Below are 21878 nucleotides of genomic sequence, written 5' to 3' on the forward strand. Positions count from 1 at the left end.
AAATAAGACTAGGTACCTTGGATGCCTGGAATTCCGGAAGGTCCATCAATTCCATCTGATCCTGGGGGACCAGGCAGAAAAATGGCACGTCCAGCTTCACCTTTGGACCCTTGTAATATAAGAAAAAGATACAGCAAACAAACAGGCAGATATACTCAGTCATTGCTTTCCAGAACACAAAATATGTATCTTCCAACTGATTGCTCTTCTCCATTTAGTAGATGAAACAAGACTATACTAGGGTTGGGAACTCTTGTCAGTGACTCAGACTCGAGTCGCAAAAATGCATGATTTTCAGTGACACGTGAGTCACTCGTAAGTCGCAAGCGTGGAAGACTCTGAAAAAAACTCGAGGCAGAGCCCCTCTGACTCGGCACTCATCCCCATGATGGTGACTTGAGTGTGCCTGTGTCTGGGTGTGCTTGCTTACTGTTTTCGTGGTGTGAAAAACCTCATAGGGCCATCATTCTGACAGGGTGAGCAGCAGCAAGGTTCCAGCTGGGAGGCAGGAAAGGTTTAATGTTTGCAGTGAATGGGAAGAGGCAGGACTGGGCTCTCTTTTCCCATCTTTGATAGGAAGGAAGGAATGGATGATCATTGGACAAAGGATTCTGATATTTTCATTGGTTGAGAGAGAGCAGGAGGAGGAGCAAATGCCTTATGATTGGCTTGAGAAGCCCAGGGAGGGGAGGAGGTGGTGGGAGGGAGTTCATAGTGATCACGCTTTGCACTGCATGAAAAGGTAGAAGGAATTCTCACTGGTTGCAGTGGGACTACTTCTAAGCAGGGCTGCAGAGGATTGGGTCATCCTGGTAAGCCTCCCAGCTGAATGTGCTCCTCCTCCCTCTCGTTGCTTCTGGCTCTCTCATAGTCCATCCCACCTGGAGGGTGGGTCGTCTTTACAGACGGGCGGGGACATCAGGGGAGTGTTCAAATTGAACTCCAACACACACACCTCCGGCAGCAGCCCTGTTTTTTCCATGCTGACTCTTTAAAGGGGGAAGGACTCAACTCAACTCCATTTAGTCACTAAAGGGTGACTTGAAGACTTGGAATGTGCCCCCTTTATGACTCTTTTTCGAGTCAGGTCGCAGGGGGCTTTTTCGAGTCAAGTCGCAACTCAGCTCAAGACATGTCAGGTTTTCCCATCCCTGGACTAGACCTCTGCATTTTATGAGAAGAGCACCTTCTCAACTTAGTTAGGGACAAAAATTTACCATACCGTTATTTTGCCCATTTTCAATATTACTTGCACTATACTCATTAAAGTAACAGTACTTTCCTATTTAAATTCAATAATCAGCAAAAAAAAAAAAAAAATACTTGGAAAAAATAATCAGAAAGATTCATTTTAAAAACAATGGCAGAATATGTTCAAGGCAGAGTTGAATATAACATTGAAAATATGGAAAATATTAAAACGTAACACCCACTCACCTCCCCACTATACCAGTCAGGAATGAAAAGCATGAAAGTAAAAGGATTTGTATTAGTCCTTTTGAACACTGTTCATACCATTTTGGGGGGGACAACGACTAAAAACATTAGATTGCTTTGGAGAAGCAACAAAGTTTTAGAAGAGATGCAGCTCAGTAAGAAATCTCTAGCACCACACTAGAACCTTATGTCTAAGTAAGTGGGTGAGGAAAAGTGAGAGAGGGCAACAACTGCCAATCTCATGCCTTTTGACCCAGATCCAAACTACATGTAACATTTACCATGTGATAATGTAGTCATCAAAGGCCTACTTATACCTAGCAGCCATGTGGGGTTATGGTCCATGGCATGGAGGTGGAGGTTATTTAACCCTTTACTTCCGCCAGGTCCTCTGAGAGGAATTTTATCAGGGGGTACAAAATTTCTTTTGACCCCTTCCCAAAGGGGGAGGGGAGAAACAGAGCAGGGGGGGAGGGTGGTGATGGGGCAGGAAGAACTGAGGCAGGGAGGGAGCAAAACAGGGTTGGGGATGGCAAAAGCTGGTCAACTGGGCTTCCCAATGCAGAGCCCAGGTCCACCTGGCCATGTGGCATCAGCAGATAGATACATTAATAAGGAAAAACAAACACACTCCTTTTTACGTATAACATTTTTATTTTATAATAATAAAAGAGGAAAAGGAGAAATACAATTTTAGAAAGGCCAACAACATTAAAAGAATATACATATGAAAATACATGGAATATCTCTAATAGTGTAGCAAGAGTGAAGTCGAGTATTCTAGTTACTTACAACTTTATATATTTATAATCTAAATTTTTATCCTTACCTATGCTGTATCTCTAACAGCCCCTCTTCTCATTATGTATATTTTCTCAGATTATTATTCTCTATTCCTTTAAATCTAATCTTCAAATCCACAACTCATTAAATCATTGTTCATGATTTCCAATTGTTCATGAAGTTTTCATTGATTTCTCTTTAAGTAAAGTCATAAGTTGTCTATTTCTGCAAAGTCTATAACTTAAGTCCACCATTCTTCTATTGACGGAATGTCTGTAGTTTTCAATATTGTGCATAAAGTATTCTAGCTGCATTTATCATATATAAAAATAAGATTTTGAATCTTTTTTCCACATATTCATCTATCATACACAGCAAAAAAGTCTTCAGGTTTCATTTACACACTTGTTCTTAAAACCAACTATATCCAATACTTTTTTTGCTTTAGTACATGTTCATCACATATGATAAAAAGATCCATCCAGTTATTTTTACATTTCCAACACTTATGTTTTTGTACATCTTCACTAACTTACTTGGTGTCATATACCATCTATATATAACCTTTTATACATTTTCCTTGATGTTAACATTTAGAGCAAATTTCATATGCTTTGTCCATAATTTCTCCCATTTTTTCATTGAAAGTTCGTGACCCACATTTTCAGCCCAATGAATCATACATTCTTTAACCTGTTCATCTTCCATTTCAAATTTCAACAATTTATAAATCTTTGAGATTATCTGCTGATTTTAAGTATTTTTCCAATATTGACTCTTCCTCTTCAAATCCATATAATTTTTTATCAATTTTAAATCTTTCTAATATTTGTACAAATAAAACCATTAGTTAAAACCTTCTCCTATTTTTTTCTTCTCTAGACTTCAATTTATAATGCCCCTGTGCAAACTCAATAGGTTTCTATATAATAACCATTTACCTCCCTGTTCTGTATTCAAACCAAATGAGCTTCTTGTGGTAAAATAGTGGAATTTTACTATAAAACCTATTTTTATATTCGTTCCATATCCTCCACACTGCATGTCTGACTTTCACTGCATTCTTAAATTCTACTTTTACTTTTACTTTATCATACCATTAAGATTCCATGCCAACCAAGAGCCCAACCCTGTGCTCGGTGGCATGGCTTTGTGCCACTGAGCACTGTCACAAATGTGCCGTAAGGTACATTAGCGAGCCTCTCCGTCAGGCTCCTGCCCGTGATAGCCCAGCGCCAGCCGGTGTAGGACTAGCGCAGGGTGGCCGCCCAGCCTCCGTGGCTCGGTGGTCTCCTGGACCGCCGAGCCACGGCACAGTAAGCGAGGGCCGGGATGGGGGCAGGGAGAAGGCATTATAGGGAGGGGGGAGGCCAGCGGGGGCAGAGAGAGGGTGGGGAGAGGTGTGACGCGGAGGCGTGAAGTGGAGGGGCGGACAGGAGGTGTGCCGGGGGAGGGAGGGAGGCGGGTCCGCGGAGCTCCTCTCCGCAGGATCCAAGGCGCTCATGGAGGGCTTGGCGCCCTCCACGAGTGCCTTTACTCTACCTCCAACCTTTTGGTCAGCGGTAAAGTGAGTAGCCCCATTTTGGGGCTGCTTACCTTACCTGGGGGAAGGGGATGAAAGTCCCCTTCTCCCGAGGCGCACCCATGGTAGCCCAGGGCGCGCAGGATCCAGCAGCAGCTGTTCTCGGTGTCGCCGAGCCTGGGTGCCCTGGGCAGCTCAGGATTGGGCTGCAAATCTTAAATCATGTCCTTCTAAATTTAGCAGTTTTCTATTTTGCAATAACAACCATTCTTTCATCCACAGAAAACATGATGCATAATAAATTTTCAAATCTGGCAGCCCTTAATCCTCCTCTTTCTTTTGCACCTTGCAAAATCTTAAACTTTACTCTTGGTTTTTTCCCTTGCAATATAAATTTTGCCATATCTTTCTGCCATTCTTTAAATGGTTTATCAGAGAGTAAAACTGGTATAGTCTGGAAAAGAAACAACATTTTTGGCAGTACATTCATCTTAATTACTGAAATCCTTCCTAGAATCGATAACTTCAGTCTTTCCCATCTTGCAAAATCTCTTTTGATCTCATTCCAAACTTTAAACAAAATTATTCTGAAACATACAGTTCATACCTGTCAATGTAATACCCAGATATTTAATTTTACCACCTTAAATCCAGTTTTGTTCATCAGCTTTACTTTTTCTTGTAAGTTCATGTTCTTAGAAGTTAAATTTTTATTTTAAAACTTGCAAACAAACCAAATTCCTTCAACTTTAACAATCAACAATTTAGTATCTTTTAGTGGTTGATCTAAAATTAAAACCATATCAGCCACAAATGCTCTTAATTTTACAGTTCATTCTTCATCCTTGCCTCCCTGTATTTTTTCATCTAATAACTCTACACCAGGTGTGCCCAAGCCCCAGCCCTGGGGCCACTTGCGGCCCTCAAGGACTCCCAATGCAGCCCTCAGGGAGCCCCCAGTCTCCAATGAGCCTCTGGCCCTCTGGAGATTTGTTGGAGCCCACACTGGCCAACTGCTTTCAGCATGAGGGCGACTGACCCCATGAGCTGTGGGATGAGGGCTCCCTCCACTGCTTGCTGTTTCACGTCTGTGATGCAGCAGCAGCAGTGAAGTGCAAGGCCTCTTATAGGCATTGAGCTATTGCAAGACCTGCATTCATTCATTCATATAAGTTCATCTTTAGTATATTCATGTATGTAAACGTATGTAAATTTATTCAAATTTTAAATGAAAATTAATTCTTTTTCCCCCCCAGCACAGTGTCTGAGAGATGAAGTGGCCCTCTGGCCAAAAACTTTGGACACCCCTGCTTCCAGGGCAAGCATAAACAATAATGGTGATAAAGAACACCTTGTCATGTTTCCTTTTGAATCTCAAAAGCCTAAGACAATTCTCAATTCACTACCATCTGCACAGTTTGTAACATATAAATTGATTTCATCCATTTAGTAAAGTTCTCCCCAGAGTTCATCTCTTCTAAGACCTTAATCAGAAAAGTTCAATTCAGAATGTCGAACGCTTTCTCAGAATCTAAAAACGCTATTTTAGTCTTGTTTGTTTCTCTATCCTTTTGTCATAATACTCCAACAGATCTAGTACTATTCTAACATTGCCACTCAAGTAGTTTTTCAGCAGAAAACCACATTGATCTTCATGTATAACATTTTGTAATATCTTCATTCTATTTGCTAAAATTGCAATAAATATAATCATTATTTAACAATGAAATAGGTTTATAATTTTTATATCCATTAAATCTTGCCCTTCTTTATGTATATTTGCGACTTTCCACAATGCTGGTATTTTCCCAGTCTGTAGAATATCATTCATTATATTTAATAACAGTGGCTTATTTCTTCTTCTAAACATTTATCAAATCTTCCTGTTAAACCATCAGGTCCAAGCACTTTGTATTTATTTTCTTTATTGCATCTGCAACTTCCAATGGAGTTATTCTGTCATTTAAAATTCTTCTTTGTTCTTCCGATAGCTTTGGTAAGTTTTGTTTCTCCAAATAACATTTAACTTGGGCTTGATCTATCTTTTGACACTTATGTAACATAGTAAGTTGTGATTATTGTTTGTATATCCTCCTGTTCAGTATACATTTTTTCTACCTCCTGCAGTTTTGAAATACTTCTCCTTTCTCTCTCCTTTCTCAATTTGTGAGCCAACCATTTTCCTGGCTTATTGGTATATTCAAAATATCTTTGTTTAGCAAATTTCAATTTAGCTTGTATTCGATTCACTGTCATAAGTGATAACTGATTCTGTAAATCTTTTATTTGTTGTACTACTTTTTTATTACCTGAAGTTTTCACCAATTCTTGTTCTTTTTTTTTTAAAAAAATTCCTCCTTCAAATAATGAAATAGTCTTTTTCTCTTTTTAGGGGCATTTATCCCATTAATATTCCAAGATTAAAACTTATATTCCATGATTAGTGTTTTCGACTGGTTCTTGCAATGTCCATAATCTCCTTTTCATATCCTTGAGCTTGCTGCATATCCCTTCCTCAATTCTCCTCATAAATTCTCTTGCTTTCTGGATCGTATCCAATCTGAAGGGTTTTTTTTGGCTGAAATTTAAACACACCTTCCAGTTTACCCCATCTGAAAACAATCTTCATATGTTTTAACACGTCCACCAAAAAAGCCATAATCCTTTCTTTTCCTTAGAATTCTAAGTGGGACCTCCTTCAACACAATGATCAGTACTCCGTGTTGTTGTAAAATCCTATCTCTTTTTCTTTTTCTTATGAAATGCACTAGTAAGTCCCTAGTGAGATTCTTCCAACTTGTAAATCTTGTGTTTACTCTAATGACCCTATCAAGATTGATCTCCAGATCTTCCAGTTCAATTTGAAGAAATTCTGCTAAAGTATCTCTCATTCTTATCTCCTCTGCTCTGGTATTGCCCTGAATCTTAAAATTTTCTCTTTTTGTGCCTGTTCCATCAACGCGAGCATAACGAGTCTTATCTTCTTTAACTTCCAAATCGTCAAATTTTGCCTTATGAGCTTACATTCTGTCATTTATCCCTTTAATCTCTGTCTTAGTTTCTTTCCACGCTGCATCTAAGTGTGACACATCTTTTTGCATCTGGGCTTTCATCCCTTGTAACTCTTGATGTGATGGTTCGAAATTCCCCTCTATCTTCTTCACTAATCTATCCTCCATCTTTTCCAATAATTCTTGGATACTTTCAATATTTAATTCTCATGCCAGAGATTTTGGAGGGAATTTCCCTTTTCATAGCTGTTCAAGAACTGGAGGTTGTCCAGGACTTTGTGTACCTTGGCTCAACGATCTCCGACACTCTTTTTCTCGATACCGAGCTAAACAAACGCATCGGTAAAGCAGCTACCACGTTTTCCAGACTCACAAAGAGTGTCTGGTCCAACAAGAAGCTGACGGAACATACCAAGATCCAGGTCTACAGGGCCTGCGTCCTGAGTACACTTCTGTACTGCAGCGAGTCATGGACTCTTTGCTCACTACAGGAGAGGAAACTGAACGCTTTCCACATGTGCTGCCTCCGACGCATTCTCGGCATCACCTGGCAGGACAAAGTTCCTAACAACACAGTCCTGGAACGTGCTGGAATCCCTAGCATGTATGCACTCCTGAAACAGAGACGCCTGCGTTGGCTCGGTCATGTCGTGAGAATGGATGATTGCCAGATCCCAAAGGATCTCCTTTACGGAGAACTCATGCAAGGAAAGCGCCCTACAGGTAGACCACAGCTGCGATACAAGGACATCTGCAAGAGGGATCTGAAAGCCTTAGGAGTGGACCTCAACAAGTCGGAAACCCTGGCCTCTGAGCGGCCTGCTTGGAGGCAGGCTGTGCAGCATGGCCTTTCCCAGTTTGAAGAGACACTTGGCCAACAGTCTGAGGCTACGAGGCAAAGAAGGAAGGGCCATAGCCAGGGAGACAGACCAGGGACAGACTGCACTTGCTCCCAGTGTGGAGGGGATTGTCACTCCCGAATTGGCCTTTTCAGCCACACTAGACGCTGTTCCAGAACCACCTTTCAGAGCGTGATACCATAGTCTTTCGAGACTGAAGGTTGCCAACAAAAACAAAAAAGAGAAATTAAGTCTCTATCTTGTAGCCATTATTTCTTTATTTGTAATTTAGAAGTACAAACATTACACAGCTCAGCACAACCTGAAACAGTTTTGTCCGGATTCCAAAATTCTCAGATGGCTGAGAGATATTTCAAGTATGTCAACAAAAAACCACAAAAATTGTAACAAGTAGCGAAGACAGTCTTTCCTTTGTTCACAAATTATCAACAGCAATCTATAAAAATACTTCATACCAGTCTCTTTTCATCTTATTCCCAATATTTAGAATCATTGCTGAACAATTAAACTTTACTGCTTTATCTTCTATTCTGTATGTAAACTCTGCTGTAGTCTCATTCTGAAATTTCTATTAGTTGTTAGTTCTTTAATCTTTAATTATTTCTTATTCCGGCTGTTGGTTTCACTTTTACTTTTCAAATCCACAGGCTTTCTCTTTATCTCCTGAGTCCATTCTTTGCTACACACCCCACAAAAACAAGCTGTGTAGAGGAGGTCAGACTTACTTTCTGTCTGCTACTTGAGCTTGATGTTTTTCTTCTCCCTCGCTCTAAACCAGGGGTGTCAAACATAAGGCCCCGAGGGCTGGATGCGGCCCGCGGAAGCTTTTTAGCCGGCCCTCAGGCTCTCAGCTGCTGAGCAGTGCTGAGGCGTTACTGCTGCAAGGGCAGTCCACATGAAAACTGGACTCTCTTATATCTTGAAATATGATCGAGATTTGTGTATTTTCTCTTCTGTCAGTTGCAGCTAATGAGTTCCTAAGTGAGAAAAAGGGCTTATTTTTGTTATGACCTGTATAATGACATCACTTCCTGCCTAATGACATCACTTCTGGCCCCCGGCAGGCATCATGAATGCTGTTCAGCCCTCAGTATGAAACGAGTTTGACACCCCTGCTCTAAACTTTTCTAAACCCTTGGAGCCTATGCTCCAATGGGAAAAGACAAGAGAGTTTGGAAGATTCGTGTACACCCTTTCCATCCAGGGGTATCTTGTTTACGTCTGCAGACGTACCTTGCCGATGCAGAGCTATCAGCAAGATTGTCAGCCTCCTTCCGACCAGAAGCCCCCGAAAAACAAACATACTGCTAATTCTCTCTAAAATCTTTGAAATGTAGAATATCATGCAGAAAATCAGCATCATAGTTTTTAGGCACACACTAGAATGGAAAGTGTCCTGACTGTACCAAAACTTACTTCTGCAGTAGTTGTAGTCCTGCAGCTGTGTCGTATACACTCCTTCATGGTAAGTGGATCCACAAGCCAAAGAGCTACTGTAGCAGGCCAGTTTCCTCCCAGATTTGATACTGTGTTAAGGAGCATCATGTATGCATTCCTCAGTCTGGGGCATATGGCAGTATCCACTGCTGCACACCTGGGAGAGTCTCCTTTGCGAGTAGCGATTGTGGGTGAGATCAGAAAATGTAAGATCTCAGAAAATTTCTGGTCCCCCTCTTGGGTCCCTTTTTTGACCCTGGGCCTGGGTAGAAATTAGCCCCTTTATCCCCCTCTCAAGGGCCCCAACATCCGCACTGTTTCCCCACGAAAAACTGAATGACTAGATTTTTGGCAGGAAAATGGGATAAAGTTAAAGGGTTAAATACGCTCTGCTTCTGTGCTGAGGACCCAATTTCAACCATGACCCTGCCCAACTGCTACATGCAACTAAAGACAAGCCTTTAACTATATCACCACATGGCAAATGCGATGTGTGCTTTGGGTCTCAATGGTATGAGCTGGGGTGGTAGTGAAGGCGGGAAGTAGTTTGCTCAGTACATACAAACATATGCCATGAGCTTGATCTTCATCATTACTGTTAAACCATGCATAGAAAATGCATAGTTTGGGTATGCATAATAAAAGTAATTTCCTTATTCCATCTTAAACAGAATGCCACAGGTATCACACTGTCGTTACTGAGTATGGTAGGGGTTGGTCAGGATGAGCACTGGCTAAGGCTATTGATGGCTATCCATCAATGGGCTCACCCAGTTTGGGTGATCCCTGAACCTTCAGAACTAGTGGCAGAAGTTCTGCCCAATGTGCCATCTATGCCCTAACCACATTTCAAATTTCATCCACATGTTTTCTTCTTTTGTTCAATTTCATCCAGAGATCCACAATGTTTCATCAATGTTTTTATGATTATTTTTCTTTTATTTCTGTTTATTTAGGTTTTTCATGCATTCCCATGTGTTATATAGTTAGCTATCTTTTTTGCTGGCCCCAAAATTTGCAAGCTGAATAAGACTATGCTGTGACATTCATTCATTTTTCATCCACTCTCTGGTACCTAACCAGAGAAAAGTGCTAGGCATTGCTGTATTTTGTCCATCATAAGATTAAACAAATCCTTTTATCCAAAAACCAGTTCATACATAATGTAGTCCTTTGAGTCTCATGTAAAATCACATGAACATCATATGTCATGAACACATGTACAACAATCTGTTGCCATTTCTGTAACTAAATTTTAGTGAAGCTTTTTCCATTGCAAAAATTCCCTCCCAGGTGTAGCAGCAACCATGTGTACACAGTATTTTAAAAAGTGTAACAAAGTATTACCTGGAAATCCTGGTGCTCCAGGGATCCCTGAAATACCTTTTTCTCCTTTATCACCAGGTAAGCCAGCAGGTCCAACTCCTGGTGCACCTGGAAAGCCTCTCTCTCCACGAGGCCCTGGAAAACCACTTGTTCCTGGGGGGCCACGTTCTCCTTTTAATCCAATTGTTCCCTGATTTTATGGAAACAGGAAAAGGATGGCTTGCTTAACTGTTTACTATAGTTCTTCCAATGGGCTTCTATCTATCCAGACACACATAGTGGAGTTCTGAGCATCCACAGAGCTAACTGTGGAAGTTTCTAGCATTTTGTTCAGCATTCTGCTCCCATGCTTGAGAAGATAGACCCCATGCATGGCTGTGTGCCTCAAGCATAGGAACAACGCACAATCTCTAAATTCCTTTGAAGACTACCCAGTGTGAATATAATAGAAGACACCAAACTTTCAGAGCTTGAAAACCAGACCTGCAGAAGGAAGGCAGGTTGTGTGTCTGCCCAGAAAGCTATTCAAAGAACCAGAGTTACAGGGAAGCAGCCTGTCCTCCTTTGTAGCCCCTGTGCAGTCACACATAGTGGTGACTAACTAGCTTTACTCTCCTACTTTGGAGAAGTGTGCAGGTGAATCCTGGGAAGCATGGGAATCATGCTTGATCAGCTCTCAACCTCATGTTGGGGCATAGTGCCTGATGAAAGTCAATGGTTGCTGCCCTTATAGAGTATCAGAAATAGGTCAAGTTAGTGACAGAAGATGTAACCTCTCTGACAGAGAGAGACTGAGATTTATCAATGTTTCCAAAGCTGCAGGAAGATTTTCTTTCCATAAATCCATTGACTTGTTGGACAGATAGTCTCCTACAAGACTTTTAGTCACATTATCCACTGCAACAACAGTAATCACTCAAAGGACCTACACCAAGACTGTTACAACAGCAAGACAATCAGAATTCAGAGGTATACAGGGAGGCTCAAACCCATCAAAATATTTTTTTAAAGATGTTAAAAACATTTTGAATACTAGTATTACAGAAAAGCCCTGGAAGGATTAAGTTCTCCTTTTCTCCAGTGTTCTTTATTTTCTGTGTATACAGTGTAGTATACAGTGTGACCCTATATCCATAGGGGATCCATTAACCCATTTCTGCCCAGCCCATAGGTGTTGATCCCTGTTGCAGATATGCAGAAATGGCTTACCACTTCCTGTTAGCATTAGAGCTAGTTTCATTCAGCATTCAGGTTTTTGGCAGCTTGCTCTGTGGCGCTAGAAGCTTAAATGCTTATAACAACCTGTTTAAACAAGAAATCTTCACTCCTGTAAGCTTTTTAACAATGTTAATGGGCGTGAGGGGCCCCAATTCATGAACAGCTGAGAGCCCAAACCTATCCACACTTACCTGGAAGTAAGCCCAATTGATTATAATGGAACTTGATTGATTGATAGGGTGCCAGGGCAACTATGTATCTAAGTATCTAAGTTCTTCCTTAATGCAGAACTTTACCCGCCTCAGCTGGCGGGGTGTCTCTCCAAGCTCTGAGACATAGAAAAATCTCTAAGCTCTGAGACCTCAGTCTTACTGAGTCTTACTGAGGTCTTCTTGGCACTCCGTATCCTCCATTGCTTGAACATTGTTCCCACCTGATCCATCCTCATGCCAATCAAGAGCAGCATGGAAAATCCTAGAGGTCAGTTTTAACTCAATTCCCCAATCCATCCAGATTTAGTCAGACTATTTAGTATAAATCCATTTTATATACAAATGCATTTCAAAGGTTCTGCTTGCAAGAGCACTTCAATGAGCAACAATTGTAACACAGAATGTTGCTTTACAACATTCCAAAAGGAATAAAGAGGGCGAAACGTGTAGATATCATTTGACACAATCGTTATTGTCATGACAAACTAGAAAGTGTCATCAAACAAATACATACCGATGCACCTTTAGCACCTGGGGGACCAGGCAGACCATCTCGCCCTGGTATTCCATCTTTACCAGGAGCACCTGCAAGTCCAGGAAAGCCAGGATTTCCTTTTTCACCTTTTAGATCAGAATCAATAAAAACATCTCCAGGTTCTCCTTTCACTCCTTGGATTCCAGGTTGTCCAGGTACACCTGGAGGTCCCTGCAATTACATTCAGTTACAGTAGGATCATGAAAGGCTTTTTGCCATTGATGTTCATAATGAGAAGGACCAACTTGCCATGTTTTTTATGATCTTCAGAATACTGCACCTGCAGCCAAACCCTATACTTGTGATATATCTGCACATATGCCAGTGCAACAATGGCTCTTCCAGTGCAGAACTCCACTAACTGATGGACACAGTACAGAAGCCAGCACAATATAGCTTAGATGCTGTTACATCTCCACTGGCAGAGAGGCCAAAAAGAGAGGGGAGATGGGGCAGGATGAGGAGGAGTCCATATAACCATATCTTCCTTCAGAGAACAGAGGAACCCAATGGTGGAAAAATCCTACATCAGTGACAAAGCTGGCAAGATAGGAATAACCCATTGGGAACAATGGGAAAGGGAAACACACCAGGAAATTGCACCTCCTGCCAGCCCACCTTCCTACCATGTCGCACATGATACAGACTACAAGGCAGAGTCAATCGCAATGCACTAACTTCAGTATACACACCCCTGTCAGGGAGACTACAGCTCAGATGAGAAAAAGCATGGCATGGGGATATATACCTCTCTGTTTTCTCAAAGGGTAACTTTGGTGATGGAAACTATGACGAAAGTGCACATAGTGCACAAAGGGAGAACTTTGTACAAACAACCTTTTGTCTCACAAAACTTGTAGACGCTTGTCTTCTCAAAATTCTTATTGCAAATATTTTACCCAGGAGGTCTCCTCACACAAACACTCAACTAGAACCTCTATGTCACCATCCCAACATACACTGGAATGGAAAAAGCATTGGCCTGTAAATTATGTGGTGTCAAAATAAGAATTTTATACAACATAATAACAATTACTCTCTATTCATTACAGGACCATACTGTTCTCTTAGCTACTGAAAAAAAGATGAGACTATGTACCATTATTTATCAGGCCATTTACTTACTGCCACTCCTGGAATGCCGTCAAATCCAGAAGGGCCCCTGTCTCCTTTAGTACCTGGGGGCCCTGGAAAACCTTTCAAAAAATAGTAACATTTAATTTAAAGGTACAAATATAAAGTTCTCATAATAAGAGATTAATAATAATGACAATTGTTCTAGCTAGAGTTTGATATCCTGAGCAGGTGTGCTTTAAAGCAGTGTTTCTCAACGTTTATCCTCCGCCGTACCACTTCATATGGTCCATCTGTTTGAAGTACCGCTAGACGTACATCAAATTACCAGTTACTTTTGAGTTGGGAGGCCAGATGTCATGTGATCAACACCAATAAGAGGTTCAAGGTGGACAGGAGAGCTTTTTCAAGAGCAGAAAAGCATGCTTTGGAACTCTACCCACCGAGCCAAGCCTCCTACCACTGTTTGTTGTATCATGTTCCTGGTCTCGCTGCCAGATGGCAGGTGGCAGGTGTCCAGGGGTCCCGTGAATATCACCAGACACCACTTCAAGTACCACTGGTGGTACCCATACCACTGGTTGAGAAACACTGCTTTAAAGTACTTCTTTTTAAAATGCAAAATATTTGCAGCAGCAATACATTGTTATCCTCCTCTGAGAATTGTTCATCTCCAGGTGCTGCTCCTTTCTTAAATGTTCCCACTGAGGATTTTTTTCTCTCTCTATAGTTTGTTTTTTAAGCCTTCCTCATCATATCTCATGTCCACCTAAAGGAGGGGGGAAGAGGAAGAAAAGGCAGAGAGGCTGTCATGAAATTGCTATATAGGTGGAGCCACTGTATTCGCAGGGGATCTGTTCTGGGAACCCCTGCTGATACCGAATTTCATGGATACTTAAATCCATGATCTTTGCCCCATTAACCCTTCCAAAGGGGACTGGAGCTGTGCTCCAGTTCCCTCTGGAGGGCTTTCTGAACCCAGTGAGGCAGTGCTGTGCAAAAAAAAGCCACTTCTGGTTTCCCAATGTGACTTTTGGGGGGGGGGCCTTTTAAGGCATTCTAAGGCTCAGGGAAGCCTTCCAGGGGCTTCCCCAGGCCTTAGAATACATTAAAAGGTGAAAAAAAACACAGCACTTTTCCCGAGGGAAACTAAAAGTGGTTTTTTTCACCCCTCTGAGCCATTCTGAAGTCTGCAGAGGCAGCGGGCAAACACGTGTTGCCTCTCCGGGCTTCAGAAAGCCCTCTGGAGAGAATTGGAGCACAGCTCCAGTCCCCTTTGAAGGGCTCAGGTGGAGCAGAAGGGCTCCAGGGAACCCACATTAAGCCAGGTCTGTGAATGTATAATCCGCAGAGAAACAGGCTTCACCTGTATTTCACGTGTGTTATTTCTCTTCCTGTTAGGTTTCTCCATTTTGCTGAGTAATTCTGTGTGATCCTCATGGTTTTGGGCATTGTCACCCCTCCCTCTCCAGCTTTCCTGTTAACACTTCCAAAAACTGCCAAATAAGAGTGGGGGAGAATTGCAAATTTGTTTCAAAACTGAGATGCAAATTACAGGCAGCTTGCTAGACATCATTCCAGCCAGGAATGATAAATCCCAACTGACGGGAAGTTCTCTCTTCCTCCAGTCATCCACAGCTTAATATTAGGAGAGCCCAGCAACCAGTGATGCAGAAGGCAAGGGTGGCTGGTGGTTCCATTATCCAGGTATACATGTTAGGCAGTACTCACGCATTTTGTTTCACTTCAGAATTGTCTCCCTCAATCGTTTTACAGACATGTTTTGTTCAAGCTCATTCAAAATTTCCGACCAGAGCTCTGAGTTATAATGCATGCATGAGGTTCTGCAGGAGCAAATCATCATCTGCTGGCCAGGTGTATGATTGGACTGCAGTAATTCATGCAGGTTAACTAAACCCTTTTTGGCCCAAGTAAATTCTTTTTACATTTTCTCTTGTGCATTTGATTTTGTTATCTCCTATTTCTTTTATTAAAACTTTTAATAAATATATTCCATTTAACCTCGAGTTACCTAGTTATAGGAAAATCAGTGGATTGCCATGTCTCCTCGCTGTGCAGGAATTACTGTGAGAGTTATTTTGACAGAGATCGCTCAGGCATTGTTCTAGGAGGGGGTTCTGCCCAGGGAGTTCTCTGGCTAGCCTGATCTCCTGGTTTGGTGGAAGAGGATTCAAGGCCCTATCCAGAACAGCCAGTGCCGGCCCAGCACCAACACTGAGCATTGCAAACGTGCTGGAAAGTACATTGCAATGTTAACCACTGGCTCAGCACTGGAATCAGCTCAGCACGAGCCCAAACTGAGCCAGTGTAAGGTGGAAGAATGATGAATGCTGGCCAGAGCTTTGGGTGAGTGCTGGGCAGTGGACTGGTAAGTTGGGGCGGTGGGGCGGGGCCGGGGGAGGGAACAGGGTAGGAGGGGGGTCGAGATGGCACAGCAGGCCCTGACGCCATATCCTAACCCCCCTACTGGCCTGGGAGACCTGATACAGGTCTCTTTGAATCTGTGCCCGCTCAGTAGTGGGCACATATCCAAGGAGACCCATTGGGGCCACCTGGGGATTACATGGGATAAGGGAGTGTAAGCTTCCTTACCCTGAGTAGGGCAGTGCAGCTTCCCAGCCCCAATGGGATGCAGCAACTGCCATTCTCAGCAGGCACTGACAAGCACAGGATTGGTCTGCCCATCTACCAAGCTTTCCCCAAGTAAGTTGTGTGTCCAGACAGAGAAGGGAATGGGAAGGGAGTGTGCATACTGAGAGGCACTACTCCGCTGAGGCACTACTACCATGGATCAGCATGTGGTCACTGGCGGCCCCTCTCTGTTGAGAACCCTCTCAGGCTTCTCTCTGTTGAAACACCAGTACCTCAGTGTGAGTCAGGACCTCAACAGATGATATGGCTGTCTCCCAAAGCACTATGGAAAGTCACTGGGGCAATTAGAAGAAACAACCCATTTCAGGATTCTCTCCTCTACTGCAGAAGAATCAAGTTATCTACCTATTCCAATGCAGACCTACAATAAGTAATGTCTTGTATTAGATTGTCTATGCTCTTTTTCTCACCATGATTGCCTTTTTTTCAGTCTTGTGAAATAAGTTGCAGGAAAAATGATACATTGTTATTGTTTTGCGTTGATGATGCAAGACAACCAATTGAGTCAACTAGCTTTTGAAGATTTTTAGCACTTATTGGACCCTTGCTAAGATACTAATTCGCATGAACCATGGTGAATATTTAGTTATTTAATTCTAATAATGCTTTTTCATTTTTTAAATCCACACAAAGTTCCCTGAAATTGGAAAACAGTTATGCACATTTCAGTGATTTAAAAAGTGGGATTCTTTTTCAACCAGAGCCATATCAACAGCAACAAAGAGATCAATGGTATTTTAGGTTTGTTTTGCATGCAAATGCAGAAGTAACTCAATTTTCCAGAGTTCTTGCTGCTGACGTCTTTGTTCTGATGAAAAATCAGTAGGGAAATTCACCAGTTTCAATGGCCACTGTTTTCATAGCAGATACCAATACTTGAAATTTCCAGTTCCAAGCATTTATATACATATTTTACTGTACAGTACCATACATTTGTACTCCCATTTTCTTCTACCAAAGTGATATATATGTATGTTCCCAGATAGTCATTTATCAGGGCACTGACCAGATCTAGATGTGCTATGCTTTAGCAATGTGATGGTATTATATGTCCTGAGATTAATGCTTTCAGACCATCACCTGAATCAAAGCAACATGAAGCAATTAGATTTACCAAAAAATACGAATGGAGAGCAAATCCTGACGGAGGTATGTCTTTTGCAGTCCAGTTATTTTGTGCTTTACCTGGTTCTCCTGGAGGCCCTTGGGGTCCTGGTGATCCAGAAACGCCAGATATATCACAGGTTAAACAGCTTATACCTTTTTCACCTGCATTGCAAAATAAAGGGATAGTAAGGGGTTTCTACTCAAGATTATTTTCAAAACAAACTGTAATTTTGTTTTGAACAAAAGAGAAACCAAAAGTTATGTCTCAAGAAACACGAGGATTTTATATCAAATTTCACCATTCAACTATTTTAATTAAATGTTCAGAGTGATGTGGTAAAAATGAGTAGATTTGTATAGCAAGTAGCTACATATAAACAGTTAAGAATAAGGAGCACCTTTCATGTGATTTGGATAAATCATGTGACCACTTGCAATTTATGAGTCTGCCCTCATTGGATCTTTAGGGAATTTTTTGGCAGGAAAATGTGTGGAACAGGAGGAGTACCCAGTGGGGCACAGCAGACAGTAGATACAGTTGAAAGTTAGGACCACACTTAGATGCTTGTTGAAGTTCCTAAATAGGGTTTGCCTAAAAGCATGTAGGGGAGATTTGCTTTGTGTGCCCACATGAGTAAGAAAAAGAATGAGGAGACGCTGGGTATGTAAGTGATTTTCTTTGTACATTGGTTAAGAAAGTATGTGTATTTGAAATGGGTGTCAATATGGTGGTAGCAGTACATGTATGTTCATCAGTGGGGATAATAGTGCCCACCCTCTTCTTTAGAGCTCACAAGCTATTGATAGTTGTATAATCCTCCTTAATTTATTCAGTCTGTAAATAAAAACACTAAGGGCGCAATCCAAACCTGCACTGGAGCAGGCAAGCCAGGAGGCTTGCGCTGCATCCAATGCAGGTTCGTTGGCTGCAGCGGCTCAGCCAGAGGCAAGGGGAAGCTCTTCCCCTTACCCTTGGGTAAGGGCTGCTAGCCCCAATGGGTCTCCTTGGACCTGCGCCGCCCCCAGAGGTGGCGCAAGTCAGAGGAGAGTGGAGCAGCTTGAAGCCGCTCCGTTCTCCCAGGAATGGGGGTTGGGATTCGGCATAACTGCCATGTCCCAGCCCCACTCCTGGCTCCCCCGGAGCCGCCCATCGCCTGCCCTCCCCCTGCCCAGGAATGCCTCCCTTCCACCTCCTCCACACCCCCCACGCTTACCTTCACCGCTTGTGTCGGTGTGGGTGCGCTGGCACAAGCAGTGGCGAGGAAGCCGCTGCAGAGGCTTCTGCCGCCCTCCGTGTGTCGGCGCATCTAGATGTGCCAACGCAGCTTCCTCCCACAGAGGCACAAACGTCCTTTATGGCACGTTTGCAACCCTCCTGGGGCACCTATGCCAGCATAAGTGCCAGTTAGGATTGCGCCCTAACAGTTCATTCCTCTGCTTAACCTATTCCCACTAAAGGAGGACAAGATTTCTTGCATCAGCACGCTTCAACCTCAGACTGATTTTCTCCCTGCAAAAAGGTTTACTAGCTAAGAAAATAAGTTCAGGCTGTCCACCTGTATCCATTTTAACTGGGATTAAATAGGTTTATAAGCACAATCTTAGGTATGTCTGCTCAGAGGGAGACTGAAAAAGGAATTCTTACCTGTGAATTTCCTGTTCTGGGAGGAGGCAGTCATCACAACATGGATTGCCCCTCCCTCTGCACAAGGCAAGACCGTCTCCTCCTCCAGGGGGAGGGCATTCCATCCCAGTCTGGTTCTGTTTAGAGTTCTTCACTCCCTTGCACCCTCAGTAGCACCATACCATAACTTAAATTTAACGGTTAACAATAGAACTGAGAGAAGCTAAGTCAGTGAGCAGCGGCAGAAAAAGGGGGCAGGAAGGAACAGACTGCCTGGCCCAATCTACCTGCCCTGTCTTCTACCCCACATGTACAGTGTCTGGCGATGTCCAATCCCCATAGGGTGGGCCGAATGCCTCCCTCCCTCCCCCCAGAACAGGAGATTTACAGGTAAGAATTCCTTTTTCTCTGTAGGAAGGAGGGGGGCATTGGACATGGGAAGCAACCGAGCAGTGTAGTACAGGGTGGGCCTAGATCCAATGTTGTCATGTTACTGCCACCACCGTCTGCAGTACCCTCCTACCAAAGGCTACCTTGGCTGAGGCTGCCAGGTCAATGCAGTAATACCTGGAGAAGGTATAGGCAAGGACCAGGTTGCTGCCCTACAGATGTTGTCAAGGGAGCACAACCCCTCTAAGGCAGCCAAGATAGCAGCCCTCTGGATGGAATGGACTGTAATCCTGGGGAAGGTGGCTTCCCTGCAGCCTGGTAGGCCACCTCTATTGCTCACTTTAGCCACCTGGAGAAGGTGGCCCTGGATGCCCGTTTCCCCATGGCTGGTCCTTGGAAAAGAACAAAAGGGCAGTAGTACCCCCATTTGTTTAGTGCTTCCTGCTCATCCTCCAGGCTGTCAACTGGAACAGCCCTGGTTGAGGGTACATCAACGGCCCTTGTCTCAGCAGATCTACCATTTCTAGAAACCTCCACTTCCTGCCAGTGTTGGAAACTCGAGTCAGGTGACTCGAACTACAGTCACAAAAATGCATGATTTGGGTGACTGCACCTCATGAGTCACACACAACGAAGACTCTGAAAAAGACTCGAGTCAGGGTCCCCCTGACTCAGCACTCGTCCCCACGTGTGCAGACTCAAGTCTGCCTGTGTCTGGGGGTGCCTGCTTACTGTTTCTGTGGTGTGGAAAACCTCATGGGGCCATAATTCTGACCAACGAGCAGCATGTGAGCTGGAGCAGGGAGGCAGAACTGAGCTCTCTTTTCCCATCTCTCATAGGAAGGAATGAACAGATTATCATTGGACAAAGGACAAAGGATGATCATTCTCATATTTCCATTGGCTGAGGGAAGGCAGGAGCAGGAGGGGTGGGACAACCCTCATTGAATTACCAGCTACAGTGGGACTACTTCTGAGTAGGGCTGCCAAAGATCAGGTTGTCCTGGTAAGCATCCCAGCTGCTGATCGTTGAGAAAGATCCCAACTTCTGGACTTTCAGAAGGCGTTTGACAGGGTCCCTCACCAAAGGCTACTGAAAAAACTCCACAGTCAGGGAATTAGAGGACAGGTCCTCTCATGGATTGAGAACTGGTTGGAGGCCAGGAAGCAGAGAGTGGGTGTCAATGGGCAATTTTCACAATGGAGAGAGGTGAAAAGCGGTGTGCCCCAAGGATCTGTCCTGGGACTGGTGCTTTTCAACCTCTTCATAAATGACCTGGAGACAGGGTTGAACAGTGAGGTGGCTAAGTTTGCAGACGACACCAAACTTTTCTGAGTGGTGAAGACCAGAAGTGATTGTGAGGAGCTCCAGAAGGATCTCTCCAGACTGGCAGAATGGGCAGCAAAATGGCAGATGTCAGTAAGTGTAAAGTCATGCACATTGGAGCAAAAAATCAAAACTTTAGATATAGGCTGATGGGTTCTGAGCTGTCTGTGACAGATCAGGAGAGAGATCTTGGGGTGGTGGTGGACAGGTCGATGAAAGTGTCGACCCAATGTGCGGCGGCAGTGAAGAAGGCCAATTCTATGCTTGGGATCATGAGGAAGGGTATTGAGAACAAAATGGCTAGTATTATAATGCCGTTGTACAAATCTATGGTGAGGCCACACCTGGAGTATTGTGTCCAGTTCTGGTCGCCGCATCTCAAAAAAGACATAGTGGAAATGGAAAAGGTGCAAAAGAGAGCGACTAAGATGATTACGGGGCTGGGGCACCTTCCTTATGAGGAAAGGCTAGGGCGTTTGGACCTCTTCAGCCTAGAAAAGAGACGCCTGAGGGGGGACATGATTGAGACATACAAAATTATGCAGGGGATGGACAGAGTGGATAGGGAGATGCTCTTTACACTCTCACATAATACCAGAACCAGGGGACATCCACTAAAATCGAGTGTTGGGCGGGTTAGGACAGACAAAAGAAAATATTTCTTTACTCAGCGCGTGGTCGATCTGTGGAACTCCTTGCCACAGGATGTGGTGCTGGCGTCTAGCCTAGACGCCTTTAAAAGGGGATTGGACGAGTTTCTGGAGGAAAAATCCATTATGGGGTACAAGCCATGATGTGTATGCGCAACCTCCTGATTTTAGAAATGGGTTAAGTCAGAATGCCAGATGTAGGGGAGGGCACCAGGATGCAGGTCTCTTGTTATCTGGTGTGCTCCCTGGGGCATTTGGTGGGCCGCTGTGAGATACAGGAAGCTGGACTAGATGGGCCTATGGCCTGATCCAGTGGGGCTGTTCTTATGTTCTTATGGTGACCCTCCTCCCTCTTGTTGCTTCTGTCCCAGCTCTCTCACTCACTCCCACACCTCCCGCCCTGTTTACAAATGTGTGGGGACAGCAGGGGAGTGTTCAAAGAGAGCTCTGACACATACTCCCCAGCAGCAGCCTCGTTTTTTCCATGGCAGGCTTTTTAAAGGGGGGACGACTCATCTCAAGTCCATTAGAGTCACTAAAGGGTGACTCAGAAAGTGCCCCTGTTAGGACCCTTTTTTGAGTCGAGTCATGGCGGCTTGGTGACTTGACTCGGAAGTAAGCCACACTGGGTTTTCCCATCCCTGCTTCCTGCCCTGTACTAGTCGAAGGAAAGCAGGGATGCCTGGGCCGGT

The 21878-nt window shown here is 43.6% G+C and overlaps 1 protein-coding gene across 1 annotated transcript in view; it reads right to left on the reverse strand.

Moving 5' to 3' along the window:
- COL4A1 (collagen type IV alpha 1 chain) overlaps positions 1 to 21878 on the reverse strand; it is a 170452-nt gene that overhangs the window by 52176 nt on the left and 96398 nt on the right. The window contains exons 23-27 of the mRNA XM_066633158.1: positions 17274 to 17357; positions 13467 to 13537; positions 12321 to 12512; positions 10398 to 10566; positions 17 to 109 (exon numbers count right to left, since the gene is read on the reverse strand). Of these exons, the coding sequence (XP_066489255.1) occupies positions 17 to 109; positions 10398 to 10566; positions 12321 to 12512; positions 13467 to 13537; positions 17274 to 17357 (609 nt within the window). The remainder of the gene's footprint in view (positions 1 to 16; positions 110 to 10397; positions 10567 to 12320; positions 12513 to 13466; positions 13538 to 17273; positions 17358 to 21878) is intronic.

The sequence above is a fragment of the Tiliqua scincoides genome, chromosome 1, assembly GCF_035046505.1.
Source record: "Tiliqua scincoides isolate rTilSci1 chromosome 1, rTilSci1.hap2, whole genome shotgun sequence".
Lineage (NCBI taxonomy): Eukaryota > Metazoa > Chordata > Lepidosauria > Squamata > Scincidae > Tiliqua > Tiliqua scincoides.